The sequence below is a fragment of the Acartia tonsa genome, chromosome 8, assembly GCF_053477335.1.
Source record: "Acartia tonsa isolate MP-2025a chromosome 8, ASM5347733v1, whole genome shotgun sequence".
Taxonomy (NCBI): domain Eukaryota; kingdom Metazoa; phylum Arthropoda; class Copepoda; order Calanoida; family Acartiidae; genus Acartia; species Acartia tonsa.
In genome coordinates this window covers 25,469,298-25,492,808 of record NC_137267.1, presented here as the reverse complement: position 1 = coordinate 25,492,808, position 23,511 = coordinate 25,469,298, and the positions used below count along the sequence as shown (strand labels likewise).

At 32.2% G+C, this 23,511-nt stretch overlaps 2 protein-coding genes across 4 annotated transcripts in view; both read right to left on the bottom strand.

Annotated features, from left to right (window-relative positions):
• Positions 1 to 16,985, bottom strand: part of Orc1 (origin recognition complex subunit 1) — a 25,492-nt gene extending 8,507 nt beyond the window's left edge. The window contains exons 1-17 of one of the 2 annotated variants that reach the window (XM_080169680.1): positions 16,851 to 16,985; positions 15,705 to 15,760; positions 14,898 to 14,978; positions 13,841 to 13,925; positions 13,304 to 13,356; positions 12,861 to 12,925; positions 12,301 to 12,355; positions 11,687 to 11,761; positions 6,948 to 7,049; positions 6,420 to 6,509; positions 5,570 to 5,638; positions 4,984 to 5,147; positions 4,419 to 4,628; positions 3,462 to 3,530; positions 3,054 to 3,250; positions 2,602 to 2,703; positions 1,467 to 1,526 (exon numbers count right to left, since the gene is read on the bottom strand). In XM_080169680.1, coding sequence (XP_080025806.1) covers positions 1,467 to 1,526; positions 2,602 to 2,703; positions 3,054 to 3,250; positions 3,462 to 3,530; positions 4,419 to 4,628; positions 4,984 to 5,147; positions 5,570 to 5,638; positions 6,420 to 6,509; positions 6,948 to 7,049; positions 11,687 to 11,761; positions 12,301 to 12,355; positions 12,861 to 12,925; positions 13,304 to 13,356; positions 13,841 to 13,925; positions 14,898 to 14,978; positions 15,705 to 15,760; positions 16,851 to 16,946 — 1,629 coding nt within the window. In that variant the 5' untranslated portion in view covers positions 16,947 to 16,985. The remainder of the gene's footprint in view (positions 1 to 1,466; positions 1,527 to 2,601; positions 2,704 to 3,053; positions 3,251 to 3,461; positions 3,531 to 4,418; positions 4,629 to 4,983; positions 5,148 to 5,569; positions 5,639 to 6,419; positions 6,510 to 6,947; positions 7,050 to 11,686; positions 11,762 to 12,300; positions 12,356 to 12,860; positions 12,926 to 13,303; positions 13,357 to 13,840; positions 13,926 to 14,897; positions 14,979 to 15,704; positions 15,761 to 16,850) is intronic. The other variant, XM_080169681.1, reaches the window with a different exon arrangement.
• Positions 16,959 to 23,511, bottom strand: part of LOC145326369 (gamma-tubulin complex component 4-like) — an 18,802-nt gene continuing 12,249 nt past the window's right edge. Inside the window, exons 18-22 of one of the 2 annotated variants that reach the window (XM_080169682.1) lie at positions 22,373 to 22,474; positions 21,909 to 22,010; positions 21,349 to 21,465; positions 20,701 to 20,973; positions 16,959 to 17,166 (exon numbers count right to left, since the gene is read on the bottom strand). In XM_080169682.1, the coding sequence (XP_080025808.1) occupies positions 20,788 to 20,973; positions 21,349 to 21,465; positions 21,909 to 22,010; positions 22,373 to 22,474 (507 nt within the window). In that variant the 3' untranslated portion in view covers positions 16,959 to 17,166; positions 20,701 to 20,787. Of the gene's footprint in view, positions 17,167 to 20,700; positions 20,974 to 21,348; positions 21,466 to 21,908; positions 22,011 to 22,372; positions 22,475 to 23,511 lie in introns of those variants that run through there. The other variant, XM_080169683.1, reaches the window with a different exon arrangement.

The window sequence follows — 23,511 nt, the reverse complement described above, 5'->3', positions numbered from 1 at the left end:
CCCTAGAAGGAAAGTCCCAAAATGAAATGTGTAATGGTTTCTTAGTTCAGTTATTTTGAGAAAGTTTTCTGGAAAAAAAATCAGTTTGATATCTTTCAAAATAAGCTCAGAACTCCCATTTTTAGTTTTGGGGGTCTCTTGCTCCACAAGCCCCTAGAAGGAAAGTCCCAAATTGAAATGTGTAATGGTTACTAAGTTCAGTTGTTTTTAAAAAGTTTTCTTTTAAAAAAATCAGGTTGATATCTTTAAAAATAAGCTCAGAACTCATATTTTTAGTGTTTTGGGGGGTCTTTTGCTCCACTAGCCCCTAGAAGGAAAGTGCCGAAATTCAATTTTCAAAGTTTTCCGTATACTTCCAGTCATATAAGAGATTTTACAAAAAGAATTAGGTTGATAACTATAAAAACAAGCCCACACGTCCCTCCCAAAATTTTATACTGAATTTCATTTCCTATAAGTGTACAAACTTCCCCCCCCCTTGGAAAGAATAGTAAATATATCTTTCAAAATGAATTTATTGGCTTGAAAAACATATCCTTGGGATATGTCAGTACCTAAGAATCTATCTTGCTAACCGCTGAACCGATACGGTTCTCCATTACAATGTCATAAGTCCAAAGTAATTTTATAACTATTATGGGGGAGGATACCATGCCTTTCAAGAGAAATCACCAATGAAAAAATGACAACCCCGATTTTTTTACTTTATCTTTTAAAACTAAAATTGAAAATGCGTGAGAGTCGAATTCCATCACCCTCACCTCAAGTGCCATTGTAGTCCGTTGGGACGATAGAACAAAATAAAAAAATAAAATTAGTTAAGCAGAATAAGTTAAACAATATATTTTTAAAAATATGTAACAATTAGCTTTATAAAATATAACTAAATAGAGATATTTAACATTCTTGGTTAAATGACGAGACAAAACTAAATTCTAAGATTTTCCTAATTAACTTCCCAGATTTTTAGTTACAAAACCAAATTTTATTTAATCTTGATAATATCTCACTACAAAATATAACAATATTTATATGTTGTTTGTGTGAAGATAAATTCAAAATATCTTGTGTTGACGTGAGTTAGGGGGGGGGGGAGTATTTTGCTAAAATTAGGTGCTTTTCTTCAAAGTGGCAATAGTGCACTAAACTCCCCTCCCCTAACTTTTAAATAAAAAAGGGGGAGGGGGGTAGTTATTTTTTCTATGCCTAACCCCTGCGGGGACCCCCAAACCAGCGATGGCACAAAAAATCCAAGAGAACCTGACCTAAAGTTAAGAAATAATCAAACAAATAAAAAATAATCCCCCCCCCCTTATCATATTTTAATAGGGGGATGGGGGGGATTTTGTAAGGATAAGCACCAAAGAATAATTTATATAGCTATGCAACAATATGATCATACCTATAAAATTGACATCTAATAAAAAAGATGCAAGTAATGATACAGAAGGAAAAAAAGAGCTTGCCTGGAAATCTGAATCAGCGTCTGAACTTGCAGGGGAATAGGTCTCCAGTTTCTTCTTTATCTGTAATTTTGATAATTAGATATAATTTTAGTAGAACTAAAACAAAGATTAAGATGCCGTCCAAAGGGGACTATCCACGAACAAGAGCACGTAATTCTAAGTACCTTCTAGTATTTTCTTTCAGAATATAATAGGTCACTATTAATCATTAATATATTGACGAGAAAATTTATATTTCACCACTTCAAGTTGAAGAAAAGTAAAAAAAAATGTCCAGCATTTTTAGTCAAAATTCTGTCAAACGTTTTGTTGGGTTCGAGGTGTCTTTAATTGTCCATGTTGTCGAATGCTAAAAACTAGAAAACGTCAAAAGTACATTAACTATTTCTCATATGTATGTTTTTTAAATTAACGCTAATATGGATTAATTTACGACATATGTATATAACACGAGTTTTCACATATGTATCATCAAATATCCATTTTATTAAAAAATTATGTAAAAGTATATGTTGCTATTATCAATTTCTTTTACATAAAGGTAAAACATAGATATTATAAACTAATATATATTGAAAGTCATTTATACTTTACCCAAAGTCGTAGTCCAAGTATGTGTCTGTACAAGTCAAGTTTTTTAGTAAAAGATTTTCCACATGTATCACATTTCTATAAGTTTTCAAAATCAATTAAAATACCTAAATAACATGGTGAAACATAAATTTTCTTGGCAATATATTAATGATTAATGGTGACCTATTATATTCTAAAAGAAAATACTTGAGATCAATGCTGGAAGGTACTTAGAATCACGTGCTCTCGTTCGTGGATAGTCCCTTTTTTAACCATAAATCTAATCTACAAAAAGGAGCAACTTTGTTTATTATGATTGGGAAGGTACTCCAATTTATCATTTTTTCCTTCATTCAGTTCCCAGTGGTTTTTAAAATTATTTTTTATTTGCTCCAGTGATGATATTCTGCAAATTTGACCCTGCTGAGGGGAGGGGGGGGGGGGGAAAGGAAAAATATGTGGTTGGGGGGGGGGGATAAAATGTGAAAATTGAGAGAACTGAAAGCATTTTTTGCCATTTTTCTCCCCTTTTTGGTGAAAAAAAACAAAAAAAAATTCTTACTTTAGTCTCTGAATAGGCCATACTTTTTCTTCTATTGTTAGTGACGGGTGTTACAGGAGGAGCTTTTTCCACTACAGACATACTGGCACGTCGAGTTCGTTTCTTAATAAATATATATACTTTCGAAGTGGCTAAATTTGAGAAAAAAATAATGAAGACTAGCGGCTACGAACCTAGTGGCTTTTAGGGCCCTTAAGGAGGGGAGAAGTCAACTTCCCTCCCACTTTCAAGTGTAATTTTAAAAAAAATCGTTAAAAAAATTGTGGGGAGGTCATTTTTTTCTAGGGGCGATTTCTCTTGGGAGGGAATTGGTACTCTCACCCGAAATAGTTTTAACTATGAGGGGCTACCCTGTAAAGTAGAACGATAACGGTTAAGCAGTTAGTGAGATCCTTCGGTACAGACAAACATACTATTACTTTCTTATAAGAATTATATTTGTTTCCAATTACCTTTGGTGAAGCTTTCTTTTCAACCTTAGGCTCAACCTTTTCAACTTTAGCTTTCAAAGTTGATTTTGTAGTACTTTTAGGCACAGTTTTTGCAGGAGTAGCTTTAGAAGCTGTCCGTTTTTTGGAAGATTTAGTTTCAATTTCAAAATCTTGGTCGGAATCAGAATCGTTTAGAAGATTTCCAATCTCTGTATCTCCTAATATAAATAAACATATATTCTTCTTTTTAATAAGAAAAAATCACAATTGCATGAAGATGTTTCAATTCTAATAATGAAATGTTTCATTCGTGAATTGTAGATAAGATATATTTAATATTAAAAATGACCTTATTTTACCCAAAAGATTTTTTTGATGAATATCTCATTTAATTTCAAACGGAATATAAAAGGTAGAGTAACTAGGTACCTAATCTTGAGGAAGGAGCGATTTTGGTTGTTTTGTCACCACAAGTTATTTTCAATTTTCTTCCAGAATCTAAAATTAAAAATATATAATATTCTTTTTATGGAAAACCAATTGTTTTTTGAAAAACTGTTTTACGTGTAGTTCAGTCTGTACAATACCGGGAAACTTTAATCTCGAATGTTGTCGAAGACTAAAAACTAAAAGGGGACTATGCACGAACGAGCGCAAGTGATTCTAAGCACCTTCCAGCAGTAATACCTACTAAATATTTTTTGAATATATACTGGGCTTATGTTTTATATAGTTATGCCAACTAAAAATATTAGATTTCACCATGGTTTTCTATGAATAAAACTTTGAAATGAAATATCTAATGTTTTGTAACGTTTATTGGTGCAAATAAAATAACACGCCAAAACATAATCAAATGCTATAAATTACAAAAGTATAGGTACTATCAAACCTGTTAACAATATTACAAGTTACCATCCCTTTTTCTAAATTTACAATTTTCATTGAAAAAGTTTACTTTTGCATCACAGCAGTTTGAACTCAACAAAACATTTAATGATATAAAGCCAAAAAAAATGCTTAACATTTCAAAGTTTTTTTTCATATGATATAAAACCATGGTAAAACTTATTTTTTTTTAAATTTATATAATGATTTTAAACATAACCCCTAGTGTATTCATCAAAAAATCATTTAGAATCACTTCTGGAAGGGGCTCAGAATCACTTGCTCTTGTTCGTGCATACTAATCTTTATTGTGAAGATTTTTGTTGTGGAAAATGTGATTTACTCAATGAAGCTGCTATTAGAGATAGACGGCTAAAACTTCTTGAAAAATTTCTTTGGCCAATAATAAAATTAAGTTGATTTTAATTCTTAAATAAACTTATTCTTTAGTTTGATTTTTTTTTTACATGGTAATGATGTAGAAAAAAAACGACTTACTTGTTTCACGATTAACTTCGGTAAAATCATCAGTCGACACAACTCTACGTCTTGCCGGTGTTTTCTTTGCTAAACTGTCACTTATTTCTTTGGTTGATTCCTCGGTAGTAGCAACTGACGGTGCTATGGATCTTCGTGAAGAACGTTTTGCTTCTACTACTGGTGTATTGTCACGACTTTCTGATTGGCGCGTTTTTCGCCCAGTATTTCCTATAAAAATACCTACATTGTTTTTTAGATAAACTTTAACCTTCTATTTCCCCAAAATCTATTGGCTACCAAAGGCATATTTTTTCACAGAAAGCTTAGTTTTTAGTCATTTGTCCCATCCCTGATGATAAAACATTTCTAAAACCAATTCTTTTCTATAATAAGTGTCGGTCCGTCCGTACGCATCCAAAGCTATTTTGGTTAATTAAGGCATGTTAAAATTGTCGTATTCATGTCACCTATGTTAAGATGACGATTCCTGTAATAGTTTGGTATAATTTTGAAAGATTAACAACTATAAAAGCTAAATTAAGCTTTGCTTTAGAAAGTTGTCATCCTTGTATTTAATTAAAACCTGAACCGGCAGTGTTGGTACTTTTTGGCGTGGCCAGGTCATGTTTTCTGGTCCCACGGGTGGATCTTGGGGTATTGGTTGTCTGCTCTTCGAGGATAGTTGCCTTTTCTGGAGTATTTTGCACGCTGGTGGATTTCTTTACTCGTTTTATAGGAGTATCCTCACTAAAGAAATTGGTTTAACATGTAAAAATTCGATGGTATTTAGTAATCTACTTCAATAGAATTATCTAAAAGTTTTTTTTTGTGTTTTTTCCTTTAAAAAAGAAAAAATATAAGTTTAATAAGTTATATTCAAAAGAAATTTAATTTTTGTAGTTTATACCTATATCTATCAAATATAGCCTTAATCTTTTTATATATGCAACTTTGAAACTTTGGGAACCTTTATTGAATTTTGATTGGTTGGTAAAGTTTTAAAAGCTGAGTGTCCAAACGTTTCAACCACTAATTGTAATGTACAGGTAACAGAAGAGGCAATTATGTGTGTCATCATTCGGGATGCAATGTCCATCCATTTGTCGGCCATTGTCCTATCCCTTTAGATCCCAGGAAACTATACCTATTCAATGATCTAATTATTCTACCTGTTACTGCCACGACTGCTAAGTCTTCTCCTTCTTTTCTTTCCAACATCTACCACATTGTTGCTCTGTTCAATATAAAAACTAACTTTTAAAAACTGGTAATCGGGTGGTACATTAAAATAATGTAAAGTTTGATTAATGTACTTATGCATTTTACAGCAATTTTGATTTTACCAGTGTTGTGGATTCGGATCCGCATGTTTTGAGTCCAAGGATCCGGATCCGGATCCTGGGGTATAAATTTATGGAAAAATCAACCTAAATTTATATAAAATAGTCACTTACAAAGACATTCTCGTGATGAGAGCCAATCTTTAAGGTTTAGGTTCAGACTTAAAAATTAAAAGTATTTTTGACTTCGAGATTAAGGAATAAATATTTTTTGAAAAATTTGGTGATTTTATTTTTATTGTCAAGGATCCGGATCCGCATTGACCAAATTTTGAGGATCCGGATCCGCAAACAATCAATGCGGATCCGCAACACTGGATTTTACCATGCACTTTGAAGTTAATAAACATTTGATGACATGGCTTCAAAATTGCTTAACATTTTAAAGTTTTTCAATATAAAACCTATGGTAAAACCTAATTTTTAAAACAGAGACCTAGTATAAACTAATTATAAATAAACAAAATTCCTACTGGAAGATGCCTAGAATCACTTTCTACTATCAATTTATGTTCTAATAGAACTGCAAAATAATCTTAGTTCGTCACTCATTTCTCCTTTAAATGTTACCTAATATTTTTGATTTAGTAAAATCTCTAAATAATTTTGCTTGTTATAGTTTACTGTCGTCTAAACATCTTTACTTTTTTTCCAATAAAATCAAAGTTTGTTTTCCTGTGGTGACAGAGCCTCCATATATTCTTTAGGAACCACCAATTTAGGTGACAACGGTTTGGCAGGAGATATACCACTCATATCCACTATATTCCTGATAAGAAAATTTTTAAATTAAGTTTTCTTTGAATACAAGTTTATGGTACAATATGACTAACAAGCTTAAAAAGAACGATAATATTCTTTCTCGTATTCATTCGAATCCGGTGGATAGGAACCGGTTCTCATCCATACGAAAAAACTATGTCTAGCATCGTATTATATCCAGTTTTCTACGAATATAGAAATGTACAATCATAAGATTAAAACCGTTTTTTTAGCCGGTGCCTTCGGCACCACGGGGCTAAAAAACTAGTTTTAATCTTATAATTGTACATTCTATATCCGCGGAAAGCCGTTTTTAATACGATACGAGAAATAACTGTTAAACATGTGTATTTCTTATTGAAAAGAATTAAAAATAAAAAATCTTTAGGCATATCATTTTTACCCAAAAAGAAAATTGGATTACTCTGAAAACGCAGCTCAATACCTGGATTTTTCTTTCAATGGAGACCGTGTTTGTCCTCCGGATAGTTTCAGAGGACTTGGTCCTCCTTCACGACTCTGGTATGGTTCCAGTGTAAAGTTTCTCCTAAAAACAATACTTTATCAGAAATAAACGAACAAAATTTCAAAATTACTACCTATTTCTTTTAGTCTATCAGGATTCCCAGATATTTAAATTTCTTTCCTACTGTATTTATCAAAATATCAGACCCTTTCTACTTAACTTAAATATCAAAAAATACCAAAAAAAATACCAAAAAAAGATATCAAAAAAGATACCAAAAAAAGATACCAAAAAAAGATACCAAAAAAAGATACCAAAAAAAAGACACCAAAAAATATACCTAAAAAATACTAAAGAAAAGATACCAAAAAAAAAAGAAATAAGATACCAAAAAAAAAAGAAATAAGATACCAAAAAAATTGCTGTCAAGATGAGTACAGGACTTAATGCCAAAAGCCCACCCTGCTTAGTCTGCACAAATAAAATCACCAAAACGCAAGCATGTGTCATGTGCCATGTATGCCAAAGATGGACCCATACTGAATGTTCCAAAATTGCACCAGAGCTTTACAAATATCTTGTCAAGGAAAATAGACAAGGTTTCTTCATTAATTGGTGTTGTGAAGCATGTAGTGTGGCTAGTGAACTCCTATCAAATAAGGTAGCTGCCATGTTCAAGGATATCCAAGATATAAAAAATGATATTAGCCAGCTTCAAAAAGACAAAGATGATACAAATACTAGAGTAAGCAAACTAGAAACACGCTGTAACGAGAATGATAACAAACAAGAACAGTTAAAATCTAATGTTGAAAAAAATGTCTTTCAAGAATTAAGAGACAGAGAGGAGAAGAAAAATAATTTGATAATTCATGGTATCCCTGAAGTTACTGATGATTCCTGGCCAGGGTTAAAAAAGAAAGAACTTGATATTCATTGGGCTGGACTGGTGGCTGACACCCTAGAAGTTACGATAAACCCTGATAAAGATATCAAGTTTATTAGATGCCTTGGGGAAAAAAAGTTGACAGCATAAGACCATTGCAAGTTGGATTTCACAACACTGATACCAAATCTGAAATTATGAAAAACTGCAGATCTCTTGCTGACAATGAATTCTGGGATGGGGTCTACCTTGTACCTGACCTTACCCACCAGCAAAGGAAAGAGGAGGACAACCTCATTCTTGAAATGCATAAGCGTAACTCTGAGCTAACTGAAGAACAGGCTTTAAACTCCGAATGGAAGGTGGTAGGACCCAAAGGCCAAAAAAGACTGATTTGGGCGAAAAAATCCACAGATCAAACAGAAAGGTGGGGAAGGAGAAACAGCACAACATGGACCAGGAGGGGAGGAGGATCCAAGAGACAGAGGACTCCAGAAAGTATAACAACAGACAAACGAACACGACCATCAATGACAGAGGAGGAGGAGAACAGAGAATAAATAGTGATGGGGGTAGGCAACAAAAAGGGAAGGGAAACAAAGAGTCTGCCCCCTGTAAACTCAACATAATATACACCAATGCAAGGAGTATAATAAGTAAACTTTCTGCACTTGAGTTACTTACACATGAACAAAAACCTGATATTATACTTCTAACCGAAACCTGGTGCAATGAAAACATAGTGAAAAGTGTATTAAATATCAAAAACTATGAAATAATACCAGAACTAAGAAAAGATCGTAGTGATACAAGAGAAGGAATTGGAGGTGGATTATTAGTGTACATAAAAAAAGGACACACGGTTTTATCCCATGACTGCACAATTGACTTTAACCAATATCTACATCTTAGTGTGAAAACAAATAATGAAACCACCAACATTTTTCTTGTATATAAATCCCCAAACTGTAGTAACTATAATAATGATAAATTAACAGAATTAATCTCATCTATGCCAGATAATTCAATGGTTATTGGTGACTTCAACTACCCAAAAATCAACTGGAGTGAAAATATTGCTGCCGACACTGCAAGCCAGAAATTTCTGGACACTTGTAACGAGAACAATTTTAACCAATTTGTGACCTTCCCAACACATGTAAAAAACAATGTTCTTGACTTGGTTCTTTCTAATAATGATTCCATACTTGAAGTAAGTGATTTAGGCCCTCTTTGTAATAGTGATCATACCTGTATTAAAATTGTTACAGACCATTCTATTTTACCAGAAAACACACAACAAGAAATCCTAGATTGGGGAAAAGCAGACTACCAAAAAATTAATGAAGATTTAGAGAAAATTGACTGGGACAGGATTGTATCTAATGATGTAGAAATGAGAGACAACTAACCAAGGTGATTGATGAATTAATTTGTAAATATGTCCCAAACAAAACCATTAAAACCAACAAACCAAGATGGATGACCAAAGAAATTATAACACTTGGCAGAAAAAAAGATAGGGCATACAAGAAATGGAAAAGAACCAAAAATCCTAGTGACAAAGAACGCTTTACCCAACTTTCCAAAGAATGTAAAAAAAAGATTAAAAGTGCTAAAAAAAAGCTTGAAGTAAAAATATCAAAAAGTAGTGGAAACAGTGGTCAAAGAAAATTCAATAGTTATGTGAAAAATAAAATGTCCTGTAAACAAAGTGTTGGCCCTCTTGTCCAAGATGATAAGATTATCACAGATAATGCTGAAATGGCCCAAACACTAAATGATCATTTTTGTAGTTCCTTTAATGATGACAATGACAATGGACCAAACATACCAAAACGAAACATGAATAGTGAATTATCTCATATAAATGTTAGATTACAAGATGTTATATCAAAAATTGACGAACTTAAAACTGGCAAGGCCCCAGGTCCTGACAAGATATCTGCAGAATTCTTAAAGAAAACTAAGAATCATATCGCCCGACCATTGCAAAAACTTTTTCAGGCTTCAATAAGTACAGGCAAAGTTCCACAACAATGGAAAGATGCAAAAGTAGCTGCTGTATTTAAAAAAGGATCACGAGGGAAGCCAGGCAATTATAGACAGATATCTCTCACCAGCCAGGTATGCAAACTTAATGAATCTATTATTCGTGATCACATGATAGATCACCTTATAATTAACAACCTAATCAAACCCTCTCAACATGGATTTATGCACAAGAGATCCTGTCAAACAAATCTATTGGAATTTTTAGACAAAATTTTTGAAATGATTGATGAAGGAAACTCTGTTGATATTGTGTATCTGGACTTTAGTCGCGCCTTTGAAAAAGTTCCACACAACAAGCTAATACAGAAACTGGAAGCACATGGAATAACTGGATCTGTACAAGAATGGATAAAATCTTGGCTTAAAGACAGAACTCAGTGGGTTAAAATACAAGGAGCGAAGTCAAGGCCAGGTAAGGTCAGGTCAGGTGTCCCACAAGGTAGTATACTTGGGCCAGTTCTCTTTGTAATATATATCAACGACCTTGATGATGATATCATAATTGACATATTAAGAAAGTTTGCTGATGATACCAAGCAAGCAAAAAAGATAAGAAACCAAGCAGATGCAGACTCATTCCAAGTTTCATTAAATAAGCTTCTTGATTGGAGCAAAACTTGGGGAATGTTATTTAATATTGACAAATGCAAAATTCTCCATTGTGGCAGGAATAACCCAAAAAAAGAATATTACATGGATAATATTAAACTTGGAACAGTTGATTCTGAACGAGATATTGGAATAAGAATAACTTCCAACCTTAAGCCATCAAGCCACTGTAATGAAATTGTCAACAAAGCTAAAGCTGTTTTAAACCAAATATCAAGGTCATTTCACTACAGAGATAAACATGTTTTTATAAGGCTGTACAAACAATATGTGAGACCACATCTGGAGTTTTCTTCATCTGTCTGGAACCCCTGGAACCTTACAGACATTAAAAACATCGAAGCTGTCCAAATCAAAGCAGTTAAAATGGTCTCTGGTCTGAAATCACAAGATTACCATGAACGTTTAAAAGAGCTTGATTTATGGACTCTTGAAAAAAGGAGAAATTTTGCTGATCTTGTCCAGTGCTACAAAATTCTTCATAACATTGGAAATGTTAAATGTGGACTTGAAACTGTAAATGTTTCTCAAAACAGAGTCACAACAAGACAAACCTCTGATATTCTTAACCTAAAGAAAGGAAGGGCTAATTCTGACATCAGACTAAACTTCTTTTCCTTCAGAATTGTCGACCCATGGAATAGTTTACCAAGTGATATCAAACATGCCACATCAGTGGCCAGCTTTAGATCAAAATTGAAAAAATATATGAATTAGCAAAAGATAACAAAATTATCAGTACCAACATCTTCAACTCGCTACACCAGTAGAAAATGAAGATTAACAAGCCAAGTATCAAGTAAGTAACATCAGATAATAAATGACAAACTATGTACATAAAGATTAATCCTGCACTTCGTGTAAAGTATTTAAAAATGACAACTGTGACCAAAATAAGTGCAACTATACCAAGCTACTTATTACCAGCATTTTTGGTCGAAATAGGAAATCGTTTGTAATTCAGGAGAGGTAAAAAAAGTTAAAAGTAAATCTCTGTTATTCCCTAGTTTTTGTTTGTTTGTGAATGTAAGAATACATAGATAAGACTTTATTCAGAAATGTAACTTTACGGACATAAGGATGTACTGACATACTTTGATTACTGAGTAACTGCGCTACTTACAATATTAAATTATAAATATGTAGATGGTGGGTATATAGTACTTACCTATCTCGCACGTTTGAAGATCCTTTCATCTTAAACCTGAGCAAATAGTTTGGATGCTTCGGGTTCTGGGGAAACCTTAACAACATTATTCAATCAGGGACGAGTGTTCTCATAATCAAAATTAAAAATTCACATTTACCCCGTGAAAAAAAGTACAACTTTAGTTTATTGTTTTAATTTTTGATTATTTCTGTTGATTTTAAGCAGAAAAGAAAATTTGAAATACGATAATTATGTCTATGTTTCCGCCTTTTTACTAGGGTTGAACTGGATTTTTTTTTGGCCGGATACAGGATATCCAGCTAATTACCGGATATCTGGCCGAATAACCAGATATTGAAGTAGCAAAAAGAACTTTTTTTTTATATAAAAATCGGCTGTTGTTTAGCCGCCGACTGTGCTGGCTGGCAGCTGCAAAGTACAGCTGCCGCCGCCAAAAATCATGTTTTGAAATTTAAAAAGTAGGGATTTTTGTAGTATAATATAAAAGATCATATTGCCGAATATCCGGCAGGATAGTTTCAATATTCGGTATCTGGCCGGATATTGAATATTGCCGGATATCTGGCCCAACCCTACTTTTTTACCCACTTAATGCAAAATTGATTAATTACCTTTTAACAAATTCTTGTGGCACAGTTGACATTGGTTCAGAATAAACTTTGCACTAATAATCAAGTTTTGTTTAATCCAGCGTTGTGGAGCCGGAGCCGTAATTTTCGTTAAAAAACGGCTCCAGCTCCGGGTTAGCTAAAAAAAGAGATTTTTCATCAATTATAATTTAGTAACTCTGTTGTGTCGTGTGCAAATGCCCATAAGTTTTTCACTTCCATTTTTATCAAATATTGATCTTTTAAAACCTTTAAAATTCAAAACTACACTTGGCAAAAAAGATTGAGTCGAAGCCGGAGCCAAATCCGGAGCCGTTGTTTTCACAGGCGGCTCCGCGAAGCCGCACCAAAAGCAAACGGCTCCGCAGCGCTGGTTTAATCTAAAGCTCTTCTTTACCACTATTTCAGTAATCCTTGGTATTTACTCATGCCAAGATTCATAACGAATAGTTGCATACCCCCCCCCCCTTATCTAGAGTTGGCGGGGTAGGTTTTACAAGATACTTTGAGGAAAATTACCAAATATTTAATTAAATAAAACTAAATTGAACAAAACAATTCCTTGAAATAGATGGATTCAGCGCTGATATTTGTAGAATATGGCCTTCCTTCTACCACTACATCAATTCTAAACAGTCAAATAGAAAATTTAGATTAAAAATAGTTTTTTAAACGATGATACATCTCATTATATAAAGTAGTATGTTTTTTTGTCTGTAGTGAAGGATCTCGCTAACCGCTAAACCAATATGGTTATTCATTACAGTGATGCTTCTTTTAAGTTCCGAGATTGTTTTAGGCCACAAATTTTTAAAAAAATAAGTCTGGATATTGTTTTAGGCTATTTTTCTACCCTTCCATATCCCTTTTTGAATATAGAGCCCCTAGAACCTAGGAGCGCAGTCGCTATTGTTTCAATATTTCACTTAATTTCCCATTATCATGAGAAAATGAATTTTTATACTTAATTATTTTAAGGAAAAATTGTAAATAAATACTAATCTACCTATCATCAAGTGGAGGTATTCCATCCTCTTCAAAGCCATGACCTTTCCTCAACTAAATCAAAATCAATATCAAATTACAATAACAGGAAAAAAATAGAATAATATCCACTTTTTTTTATAACCAGGAATAAAAATAAATAATTTTCTTTCCACGGAAACAAAAGTTAAAAATTAAAATTACCTTATCCATGAAAGCTGTAAAATAAATTGTAAGAAGGTTAAAAATATAATTATTCGTATATATATACATTAGGTATATATGTTTTAGGTCTGTCTGTGAGTAGTTCAATTTCAATGTAACAAAAATATTCAATTCATGCTTTATTTTACAATAGTTTATTTTTGAAGGGTAATGGTAACCTCCCACAAAACAGTTATAATCCTTCCCAGGACCTTGAACCATATCGGTTCAGCGTTTAGCGAGAACCATTGCATTGGTACAAACAGATATACAGACAAACATCCTGTTACTTTATTGTTTATGACATTGTAAAAATTTTCGGTGCGCCTCGCGCCGGCTGCAAAAAAAATCTAACCGTAGACGGCATTTGACTGGGCCTACACAACCAGGTTACTTCGGCTCTGTAAGGATCTTTACTATCTGATCTGTCCTCATACAATCTGGAAATAAAACAAGGACAATTAATTAGATCCATAAGTAGTACATATAGCAAAAACAAACTAAATTTATTATCTTCCTTTATAAACTAAGTTCAGCATTACTAGGAGCTTGATTTCACTTTATTAGAACCACTGAATAACATTTTTTGCAATAATGTATTTAATAAAAAGATTTTTTATAAGTAAATTCGCTGTGTTAATAACGACGGAACTAGATGAAAAGAAACAAATAAAAACGTCATATCAAAATATTCATTCCGGATTTAACACTATTTTCACATTTTGTTGTAATTAAATTTTTCAATTATTCATGAACTATAATTAAAATTCTTTATTTGTAAGTAGAGTGTGTATAAATTCTTTGAGGGGGTCTAAAAACACGTCATATGATATTTAAACAAGGATATCAAAATCCATATGTAGTGAAGATGTCAAGTGGTCATTTAAAAATAGGGAGGAAGAAAAGTAAGTTATATATAAATGCAGGTTTGGTATAGCCAACAAGCGAAATAAATCTAAAATATTTAAGGGGCAAATAAAAATACAAAGCTTGGCCCGTCAAACTCATGAAAAATTCAGCTGAAATTACCAAATATTTTTTCTAATTAATTAAGTTGTTGGTTACAGCTGCATTGGTACGGGGAATTTTCATATAGCATCCAAGAAACTTCTGTTTAAAAAACTTATCTATAGGACAAATACATTGTAAATTATAGAGTAGCTTCGCTACCTGAAATTAATAAAACAGGGAGGCTAGGTGGGGATTTTTTCCACTTTAGAACTATATATATAACGGCTATTAGTCACATGTTTATTTTTGTAGTAATGAAACACCAAAGATAGGAGTAATTTCTAAGTGACTTATTGCATTGTTCATACATCAAACATTTGCAAAGATTACAATGTAAAGAAAGTTTAGTTTATCGTCCATTGTTCATTCCCTGTTACAACAAAATCCTTTTTTATATTTACCTGTCGAGCCTTGCAATATCACATTCTTGTAGATTTTCTAAATGATGTTCATTTTTAACCAGAATAAACTCCCCGATTTCTTTGGGAAAAAATGGAAATTCATTGAAATATTTCAACTAAGCACTGATACAGGGGTATACAATTCTGCAAATTTGACTCGGCTGAAGGGGGGTAAAAAAAAAATGTGGTTGGGAAAAAATGAAAAAATTATAAGGATGAAAGCATTTTTTTCTATTTATCTCCACATTTTGGTGAAAAAAAACTAAAAAATATGTGGAAAGGGGCCATAATATGAATAAAATAAAGAGTTCTGAAAATATTTTTCTATTTTATCCTTGCTGGAAAAAACTGGGAGGGGAAAAAATGAATCTTGTGCAGAATATACACCCCTATATGAATATGCACTGATATCCCCTCCGGTTATTTTTAAAAAATAAACTAAAAATAGGTCGAGGAGATTAGTTTTTTCCCCTGTACCTAACCCCTATAGGCTTCCCAACCCTGAGGGGCCTAAACATGCGGTGCCCTAACCCTGCAGGATTACAAAGTGCTCAATATAACCTGCCCTAACCTTACCTAATAAACAAACGAATGAAAAACACCCCCCCCCCTTATTTTCCATTTCTTTAAAAATAAAGAAGGATTCAGGGGTTCAGTGCAAATGAGAGTTAATTTGTGTGATAGAGCCCTATGATCTTATAAAATATATTACATGAAGGGGTTTCAGTATCTTAATTCTCAGCTTTTAGGTTATAAAGTTTTATTTTCTTAGATAAGCTTAAATAATTTAATGAATTTTCCATTCCTACGGTTAATTCTCCCAGGGTGAAAGATTTATAGTGAGGCAAGTCCGCGGATTTTCTCTAAAAATTAAGATTTTTAAAACATGGATGACAAAAAAAAATTATTAAATACCGATTAGATTTATTATTTATATTTTTACGATTTACTCTAAAACAAGATACTAAAGGATTTATAATTTTTGAGTTAAAATTATCAACGATTTCTAAAAATCATATCATTAGACAAATTAAGCGTTTTTTCATAGGGGGGGGGGGGGGGGGGGGTAATGCAACCATCTCATAATCAATGTATAAATGGCACTTGGAATTCGAATTTCGATCTGAAATTTTGCATGATTATTTCTTGGTAGGTGTATTTTCCCTAAATAGAACAAAAAGTTGAAACTATTTTTAGGGCAAATCTGTCATAAATTACGTAGGAATGCACTTTTTGAAACATACTTTTGCTTTAAATTATTTGAAATGATACAAAAAAAACATTTTTAGATTTCTAGTACCAGCAACTACCGGCTAGAACCATTTGAAAACGTTTTGGAGCAGCAAAGATTATTATGTTGAGATAGGTTTCGTGATGATTTGCCTTGAAAATAGCCTAAAAATGGCTAAACTACTGAGCCGCCAGCCGTTAGCCTTTACTTTTCCAACTTTTTGTTTGATTTAGGGAAAATAGACCTACCAAAGATTACTCATGCAAAATTCAAGATCGAAATTCGAATTTTAAGTGCCATTTATACATTAATTACGAGATGGTTGCATTACCCCCCCCCCCCCCCCCCTCCTTATATATCTCTACAGCATGTTGGCAATCTTTACGGTAACATAACCCCATCATAAATAAAATGATGCATTTTTTTATTATAAGGAGGCAAAGAAGCTATTTCATAATTCGAAATGTCCGTCATCAGCTCGGCTAATAAACATTAATTTCTCGGCTAATATTAAAGATAGACGGCTGAAAGTTAGAATTAAGCTTTGTATGACTACTGATATTGGTTAATATGTCTATCTGTCTGATATGATCCCATATTCCTTCCCTTTTGTACATTTAGGAGCGCTGCTACGCTACTTAAAGAGGTTGTCATTTTTGTTGTTTTTAATCGAGATGATTGAATACATTACAGTATCCTCACTACATGAGCATGAATATTACATCTTTGGGTTGGGGTTGTATGGGGTCCCCTATCCATCTCAACACAGGAATCTCAGCAAACCGCATATGCTGCGGTTTCGTGCGGGTTCGCGGCATTTTTTAGTCTAATTTTCTGAAATTAATTTAGCAGGTAACATTTTTATTTATCACCTATGTTATAATTATCACATTTTTTACATATTTTAATTACAAGCTTTTCTTAAAGTACACTGAAGTAGATAAAATAATAATTTACCAATTTTTCATAATTTATTTTCAACAATAATAAAAATTCTTATTAACTCTGATATTATATTAAAATATTAAAATCATATTTCTAACATTAAAATATGAATAAAACTCAATCTTATATATTTTTAAATTTCATGGTACGAAACAGTACGAATTCATAAAATATTTAAGTTAGGTAGTATATAAACATATTGATTTCACTCTATAAAGATTAAATAAAGACATTTGATATTCTAAATATTGTTTATAATGGCTTAGCCCCCAACTTAAAAGCGATTAGTTTCAGAAAGTGTAATGATAGAAAGAATATATAAATATTTCCTTAAAAATAATACCCAATCGTATGGACAATATTAGAGATATTTTTGGCTCCAGACATAAATAATTATTTCTAAATATAAAATAAACTAAAACCACCTAAGGACCTGTAAGAAGCTTCACTGTAAAGAAGAACCATATCGGTTCAGAGGTTAGCAAAATCCTTCGCTAATTTAAAAAAAAAACTTACTACTTTATATAATAGGACTAGGAATATTCAATAATTGAAAATTATTTTATATCAATTTCATAAAAAATTGAATGAATTTTCACCGTATCATTAATAGCAGCGCAGCAACTAATATGTGTAATGGTATGTACATACGGCCGTCAAGAAATGTTATCTATGCTTTCCGACTTACTGCCGCTTTGTCCTGCAGGTACAAAACCCTATATAGACTTATACACAAACTTTTGTTTTAAATAGCTTGCCTTTAATTAACTTAAAACTTTAAAATTGCAAGTATCCGAAGATTATCTTTTTACATGCTACGGTGCAACTTTACTTAAGTTTTACAAATCCTTGTTAATTCTATTTTTTGTTGTTAATATGAATAAGCGACAAAGTCAACTGAATTCATTAATTTTAAACACCAATATATTATACATATTTATCAGGAATAAAGTTATAAAAAAAATTGGAATAATATCACATAAAAAGAAACATTGTTTTTCAAAAGGAACAGTCCGATATGAAAAAAGCTAATAATTTTTATTTTATACAGTAAGTTCTTGAAAATCACCGTCCGTTGGTTTACAAATTTCGAGAAAGCTTAGTGCATGTTGGTCATTGGTCAACTTTTAGGATACAGTAACAAGATACCTGTCTGTCTGTTTGTACATACTAATCTCGCTAACCGCTGAACCGATATGGTTTTCCTTTACAGTGTAACTTCTCAGAGACTTTGAGAAGGTTTATAACTATTTTAACACCACCCTTCCAAAAGAAATCACAACTAGAAAAAAAATCCCCACCCCCCAAAAAAAAAATAATTAAAAAACTAAAATTAAAATCATCTGGTTCTTTTTAAATCTAAAATAAAAAATTGGGTTATCGAATTCAAATCCACCCGCCTCACAAGTGCCCCACCCCTAGAGGCCTCTAGATGCGTAGCCCCTAGTGGAAAATAAAAGCATAAACATAAAATAAACTTTTTAAAAATTTATCTTTTGTCGGATTATCCCCCTATTCCAGCTGATAAATACATACTAAGTTGTAGAAAAGTCCACAGCAATTTTATGGCTTCAAAACTAAAAATTCAGGGAGTGGGACCTATGTTCTGAAAAAAAAAATGCGAGCAAGCTCGTGAAAAGAAGTATATAAGTAAAAAAATTTCAATTAAAAATAACTAGCATATTATCTACGGACGTAAAAAGAAAAAAAATAAGGGAAAAGTAGGTTGCGGGTAAAATCTGTAAAGGTGTGTGTTTTAAGGCTTAAAAATAGTAGTAGAACGATAATATTCACTAAATATGTGTATTTCTTATTAATAAGAACTAGACAAATTTAAAAAAAAAAATTAACATAATTTTTTATCGTTCTACTATTGTTTTCAACTTAAAACACACAACCTTTACGGATTTTACCCGCAACCTACTTTTCTCTTTATAGTCCACTGACCTATCCATACAAGTTTCCCTTTTGTTTATCGGAAAACTTCCCTCCTATCTTATTAAAACTAAAAATAAAACATATAATATCCAAGATAAGGAAAAAGCATAAAAAAATTAAATGCAACTTGTGTAAAGGGGACTATTCACGAACGAGAGCAAGTGATTCTAAGCACCTTCCAGCATTGATTCATAGTATTTTTTAGTGAATATATTAGGTTTATGTTTAATATTTGGTTTATGGACTAAAATGTTAGGTTTCACTATGGTTTTCTATGAAAAAAAACCAGGGTTTCGGATCCGCATTGATTTTATGCGGATCCGGATCCTCAAAATTTGGTCAGTGCGGATCCGGATCCGGATCTTTGACAATAAAAATAAAATCACCAAATTTTTCAAAAAAATTTTATTCTTTAATTCTAAGTCAAAAATACTTTTAATTTTCAAGTCTGAACCTAAACCTTAAAGATTGGCTCTCATCAAGAGAATGTCTGAGATTTTATATAAATTTAGGTAGATTTTTCCATTTTTTCCGCATTTTTTGGAGTCTAAGGATCCGGATCCGCATTTTTTTGCGGATCCGGATCCTTGGACTCAAAAATATGCGGATCCTTGCGGATCCGGATCTGAAACCCTGAAAAAACTTTGAAAAGTAAAATATTTTTTTGGTGCAATATCAGCAAATGTTTTGATGAGTTCAAACTGTTTTATTAAAAGCTTTGACACAAAAGTATATTTTTTTATTAAAAATGTATATTTAAAAAAAGGGTTGGTAACTTGCAATATTGTAAATAGTTTAATTAAAGTACTTTTGCAATTTACAGCATTTAATGCTTTTCTGTCGTGTCATTTATTTTGTCCTTTGAACTCAACAAAGCATTTGATGATATTGCATCAAAAAACGATTTACATTTAAAAGTTTTTTTCATATAAAACCATGGTAAAACCCAACAGTTTAGTTAATAAACCAAATATTAAACATAAACCTAGTATATTCACTAAAAAAATACTATGGATCAATGCTGGAAGGTGCTTAGAATCACTTGCTCTCGTTCGTGGATAGTTCCCTTTTAGATAGATAAATATTTCATTATATAACCTATCAGTTGTCTTATTAATGTACGCATTTATCCTTGTTAATTTATACAAGATTTAACGAAATAAATTTAAATTTTACTGGTAATTTTAAATGCAAAATATAACTTATAAATACAAAAATTGAATTAATGTTAATATTAACTTACTTGTGTAAGATATGTACTGTAATGATTTTAAAAAATTAACAAGATATTAATACTAAACCGTTTATATTAGTCTAGTATAAATGCATTTAAGAAATAAACTAATGTATATAAAGATAAAATATATTATATACTTATACATAAAAGTAGTAAGCGTCTGTCTATCCGCTGGACCGATAAGGCTCTCGTTTAAGGTGCAGCTTCTTCTATATAATGGTAAGGTATTCTATGTATTTTGGCTAAGGGTACCTCCACCCTCCTAGGAGAAAATGACCCCAGAAATAAATATTTTAACCCCAAACTAAAATCTAAGGTGGTGAGTCGACCCTTATCTATTTAAAGTGTAACTAGAGGTCGCTATTAAAACTTATAGGTTTCTTTTTGTTTGGAGTAAAATATTTCTGAAACAACTAGGTAAACTAAATTGATTGAGTTGTTTTTCTAAGAACCATTAAGGTTGTTTTTTTATCAATAAAACTGAAAATAACTATTTAAAAAAAAAATAAGAATGGCTTAATACATCACAGTTTAAATCCTTAAGATTTTAATGGTTTCATAGGTTCTGTGATTTTTTTATTAGCAGAGAAGAACCTGTTGAAGTCCAATCTAAGAAGCAGCTGTGCCAAATGATTGCCACCTTCTACTTTCTGTCTCATACTTGTTAATAGCTGCAGTAATAGCAAAGCCTTCTGATTTAGCTCAGCACACAATTGCTCAGATTCCTAAAGAAAAATATTTATTATGAATTGGCTTTTTTTATCTTTTAATGCTGGCTTTAAGTCTAGAAATCGCGGCGTCATACTAGAGACGTCATTATTTGCACCTACTACTATATTGTTCACAGAATGCTTTAAAAAGTAAGAATAAGGGGAATGCTTTGGCTCAATATCAGTTGCATCCCATTGCTATGCACAGTGCAGTTAAGACATTTGGACCATGGTCTTGCTAGCAGATGGTTATTTATCTGTTGAGCATTACTTTATTAAAAAGTAGATCATGCTTCTCATGGTTTTCCTGACATGTCATATTCATTTACTTCCTTTTTCTAGATTATTTACAAAGCATGGTACATTAAAATAGTAAAAATAAAAGCTTACCTGGATATTATAGCTGGCACAACGAACTAGGACCAAAGTAGCATTCAGTAAATCCTTCAAGAGTTTCAGGATTTTCGGATTTTGCAGGAAGATTTGGGTTGATACATCAATTAAGAACTGAAAATGTTTTAATAAAAATAATAGTTCAATGGAAGATGAATAATAAACTGTGCAGAGCACATATTACTTAATTTATGGATACTCTATATCTAGGGTATGTACGTATTTGTACACGATTTTTAAACATGTTTTTCTCAGCTTATACTTTAGATAAGTGTTTAAATTTGTATTTACAGCATAGTAATACATACTATAGTAATATTTAAGCAAAAACCTTATTTGGAAAAAGACTATTTTACATAACTATAATTTTAGGACATAATATATTTCTAATGCAATTGTTACCTACCTACTAGGATATGTAACACTAGCAGCCTAAATAACTCTAAGGGTGGGGGTAAATCGACTCCATTATTTTGTTGGTCATACCTAGTAATTTTACTATAGTATGTTAAAAATGCATTGTTATCAGTTTGAAAAAAAACATCTAAATTAAAAACCTGTTCGTGTGCCTCTTTAATAGTTTCAAATGATCTTGTCTCCTCCAGTTTCTTCAATAATGTAGATTTATGAGATTCCAACACGTCTGATAGAACATAGCTCTAGTAAAAAAATAAGGATTTTAAAGCTATTTTAGTAAATTTTAGCTACTTTGCGAAAAGGTAAGGGGATTAAGTCACGGTACACAAAGCATCTTAACCAAAGACATCAAAAATTATTGCAAAGGCAGTTAAGAGGTATATAGGAAATATACTGGCCCAACAACAAACTAAATTCTTTAAAAATGAACAGAACAACAGAAACTTTTAATTAAAACACCAATTAACAATAAAAGAGTTGGTTATCTATGTAACTATTAGAACAAAAAGTCTAAAGGCTGGCTTGATAAAAATGGTATTGGACATTGGTATACAAGCCAAAGAATCAAATCAGGCTGGGGCCCACAAGACACAATTAAAAATACCTGTATATTGGCAATGAGAAAGGCCATGTGGAGCCTAGTTTGCCAGATTTGGCCGCTCCAGTTGACTCCCCTTCCATCCTCCTGTTTACCCTTATTCATCATCTGAATATAAGGAAATGATACTTAACAATAACATCGAAAATATGTAACAATAACATCTAGGAATTAATATTCCAAATATATGAATAGGAAAATTACAATTATAAAAAGTTTTTGTCAAAAGAGTACATAAACAAATCAACATAAGGGGGGGGGGGGTTTAATGCAACCATCTCGTAATCAATGTATAAAGTGCACTTAAAATTCGAATTTTGATCTGAAATTTTGCATGAGAATCCTTGGTAGGTCTATTTTCCCTAAATCGAAAAAAAAGTTGAAAAAGTAACGGCTAACGGCTCAGCCGTTTAGCCGTTTTTTGGCTATTTTTAGGGCAAATCTGTCATAAATTACGTAGAAATCAGCTTTTTGAAACATATTTTTGCTTTAAATCATATGAAATGGTACAAAAAAAAACATTTTTTAGATTTCTAGTACCAGCAACTACCGGCTAGAACCGTTTGAAAACGTTTTGGATCGGAAAATAGCATTATGTGGAGAGAGGTTTCGTGATGGATTTCGCTTGAAAATACCCAACAAATGGCTAAACGGATGAGCCGCCAGCAGTCAGCCGCTACTTTTCCAACTTTTTGTTCGAATTAGGGAAAATAGACCTACCAAGGATTACTCATGCAAAATTTCAGATCAAAATACGAATTCTAAGTGCCATTTCTACATTGATTACGAGATGGTTGCATTAACCCCCCCCCCCCCCTAAATTGGACGTACGTACTTTCTGATAACAATTATAGAGTTGCTACGCATTCTAAATCGTACCTAACTATTGCAAGATCAAAATGTATAGCACAACTCTACCATACCTAAATTAATGAAAAGAGCTAACTATGGCGGACGAACAAAACAAACCCTAATTACAGAAAAGCTTCGCTTTTATACATATTTTCTTTTAGGAGGTACGTAGAGCTCCATTCAAAAATATTCATTTCACTCCTAATATTTTATCTCACCACCCCTATATACAATACATACCTACTACATAGGTATATTCCTTAGCTGCAAAAATTATTTATTCTCCCCCACTT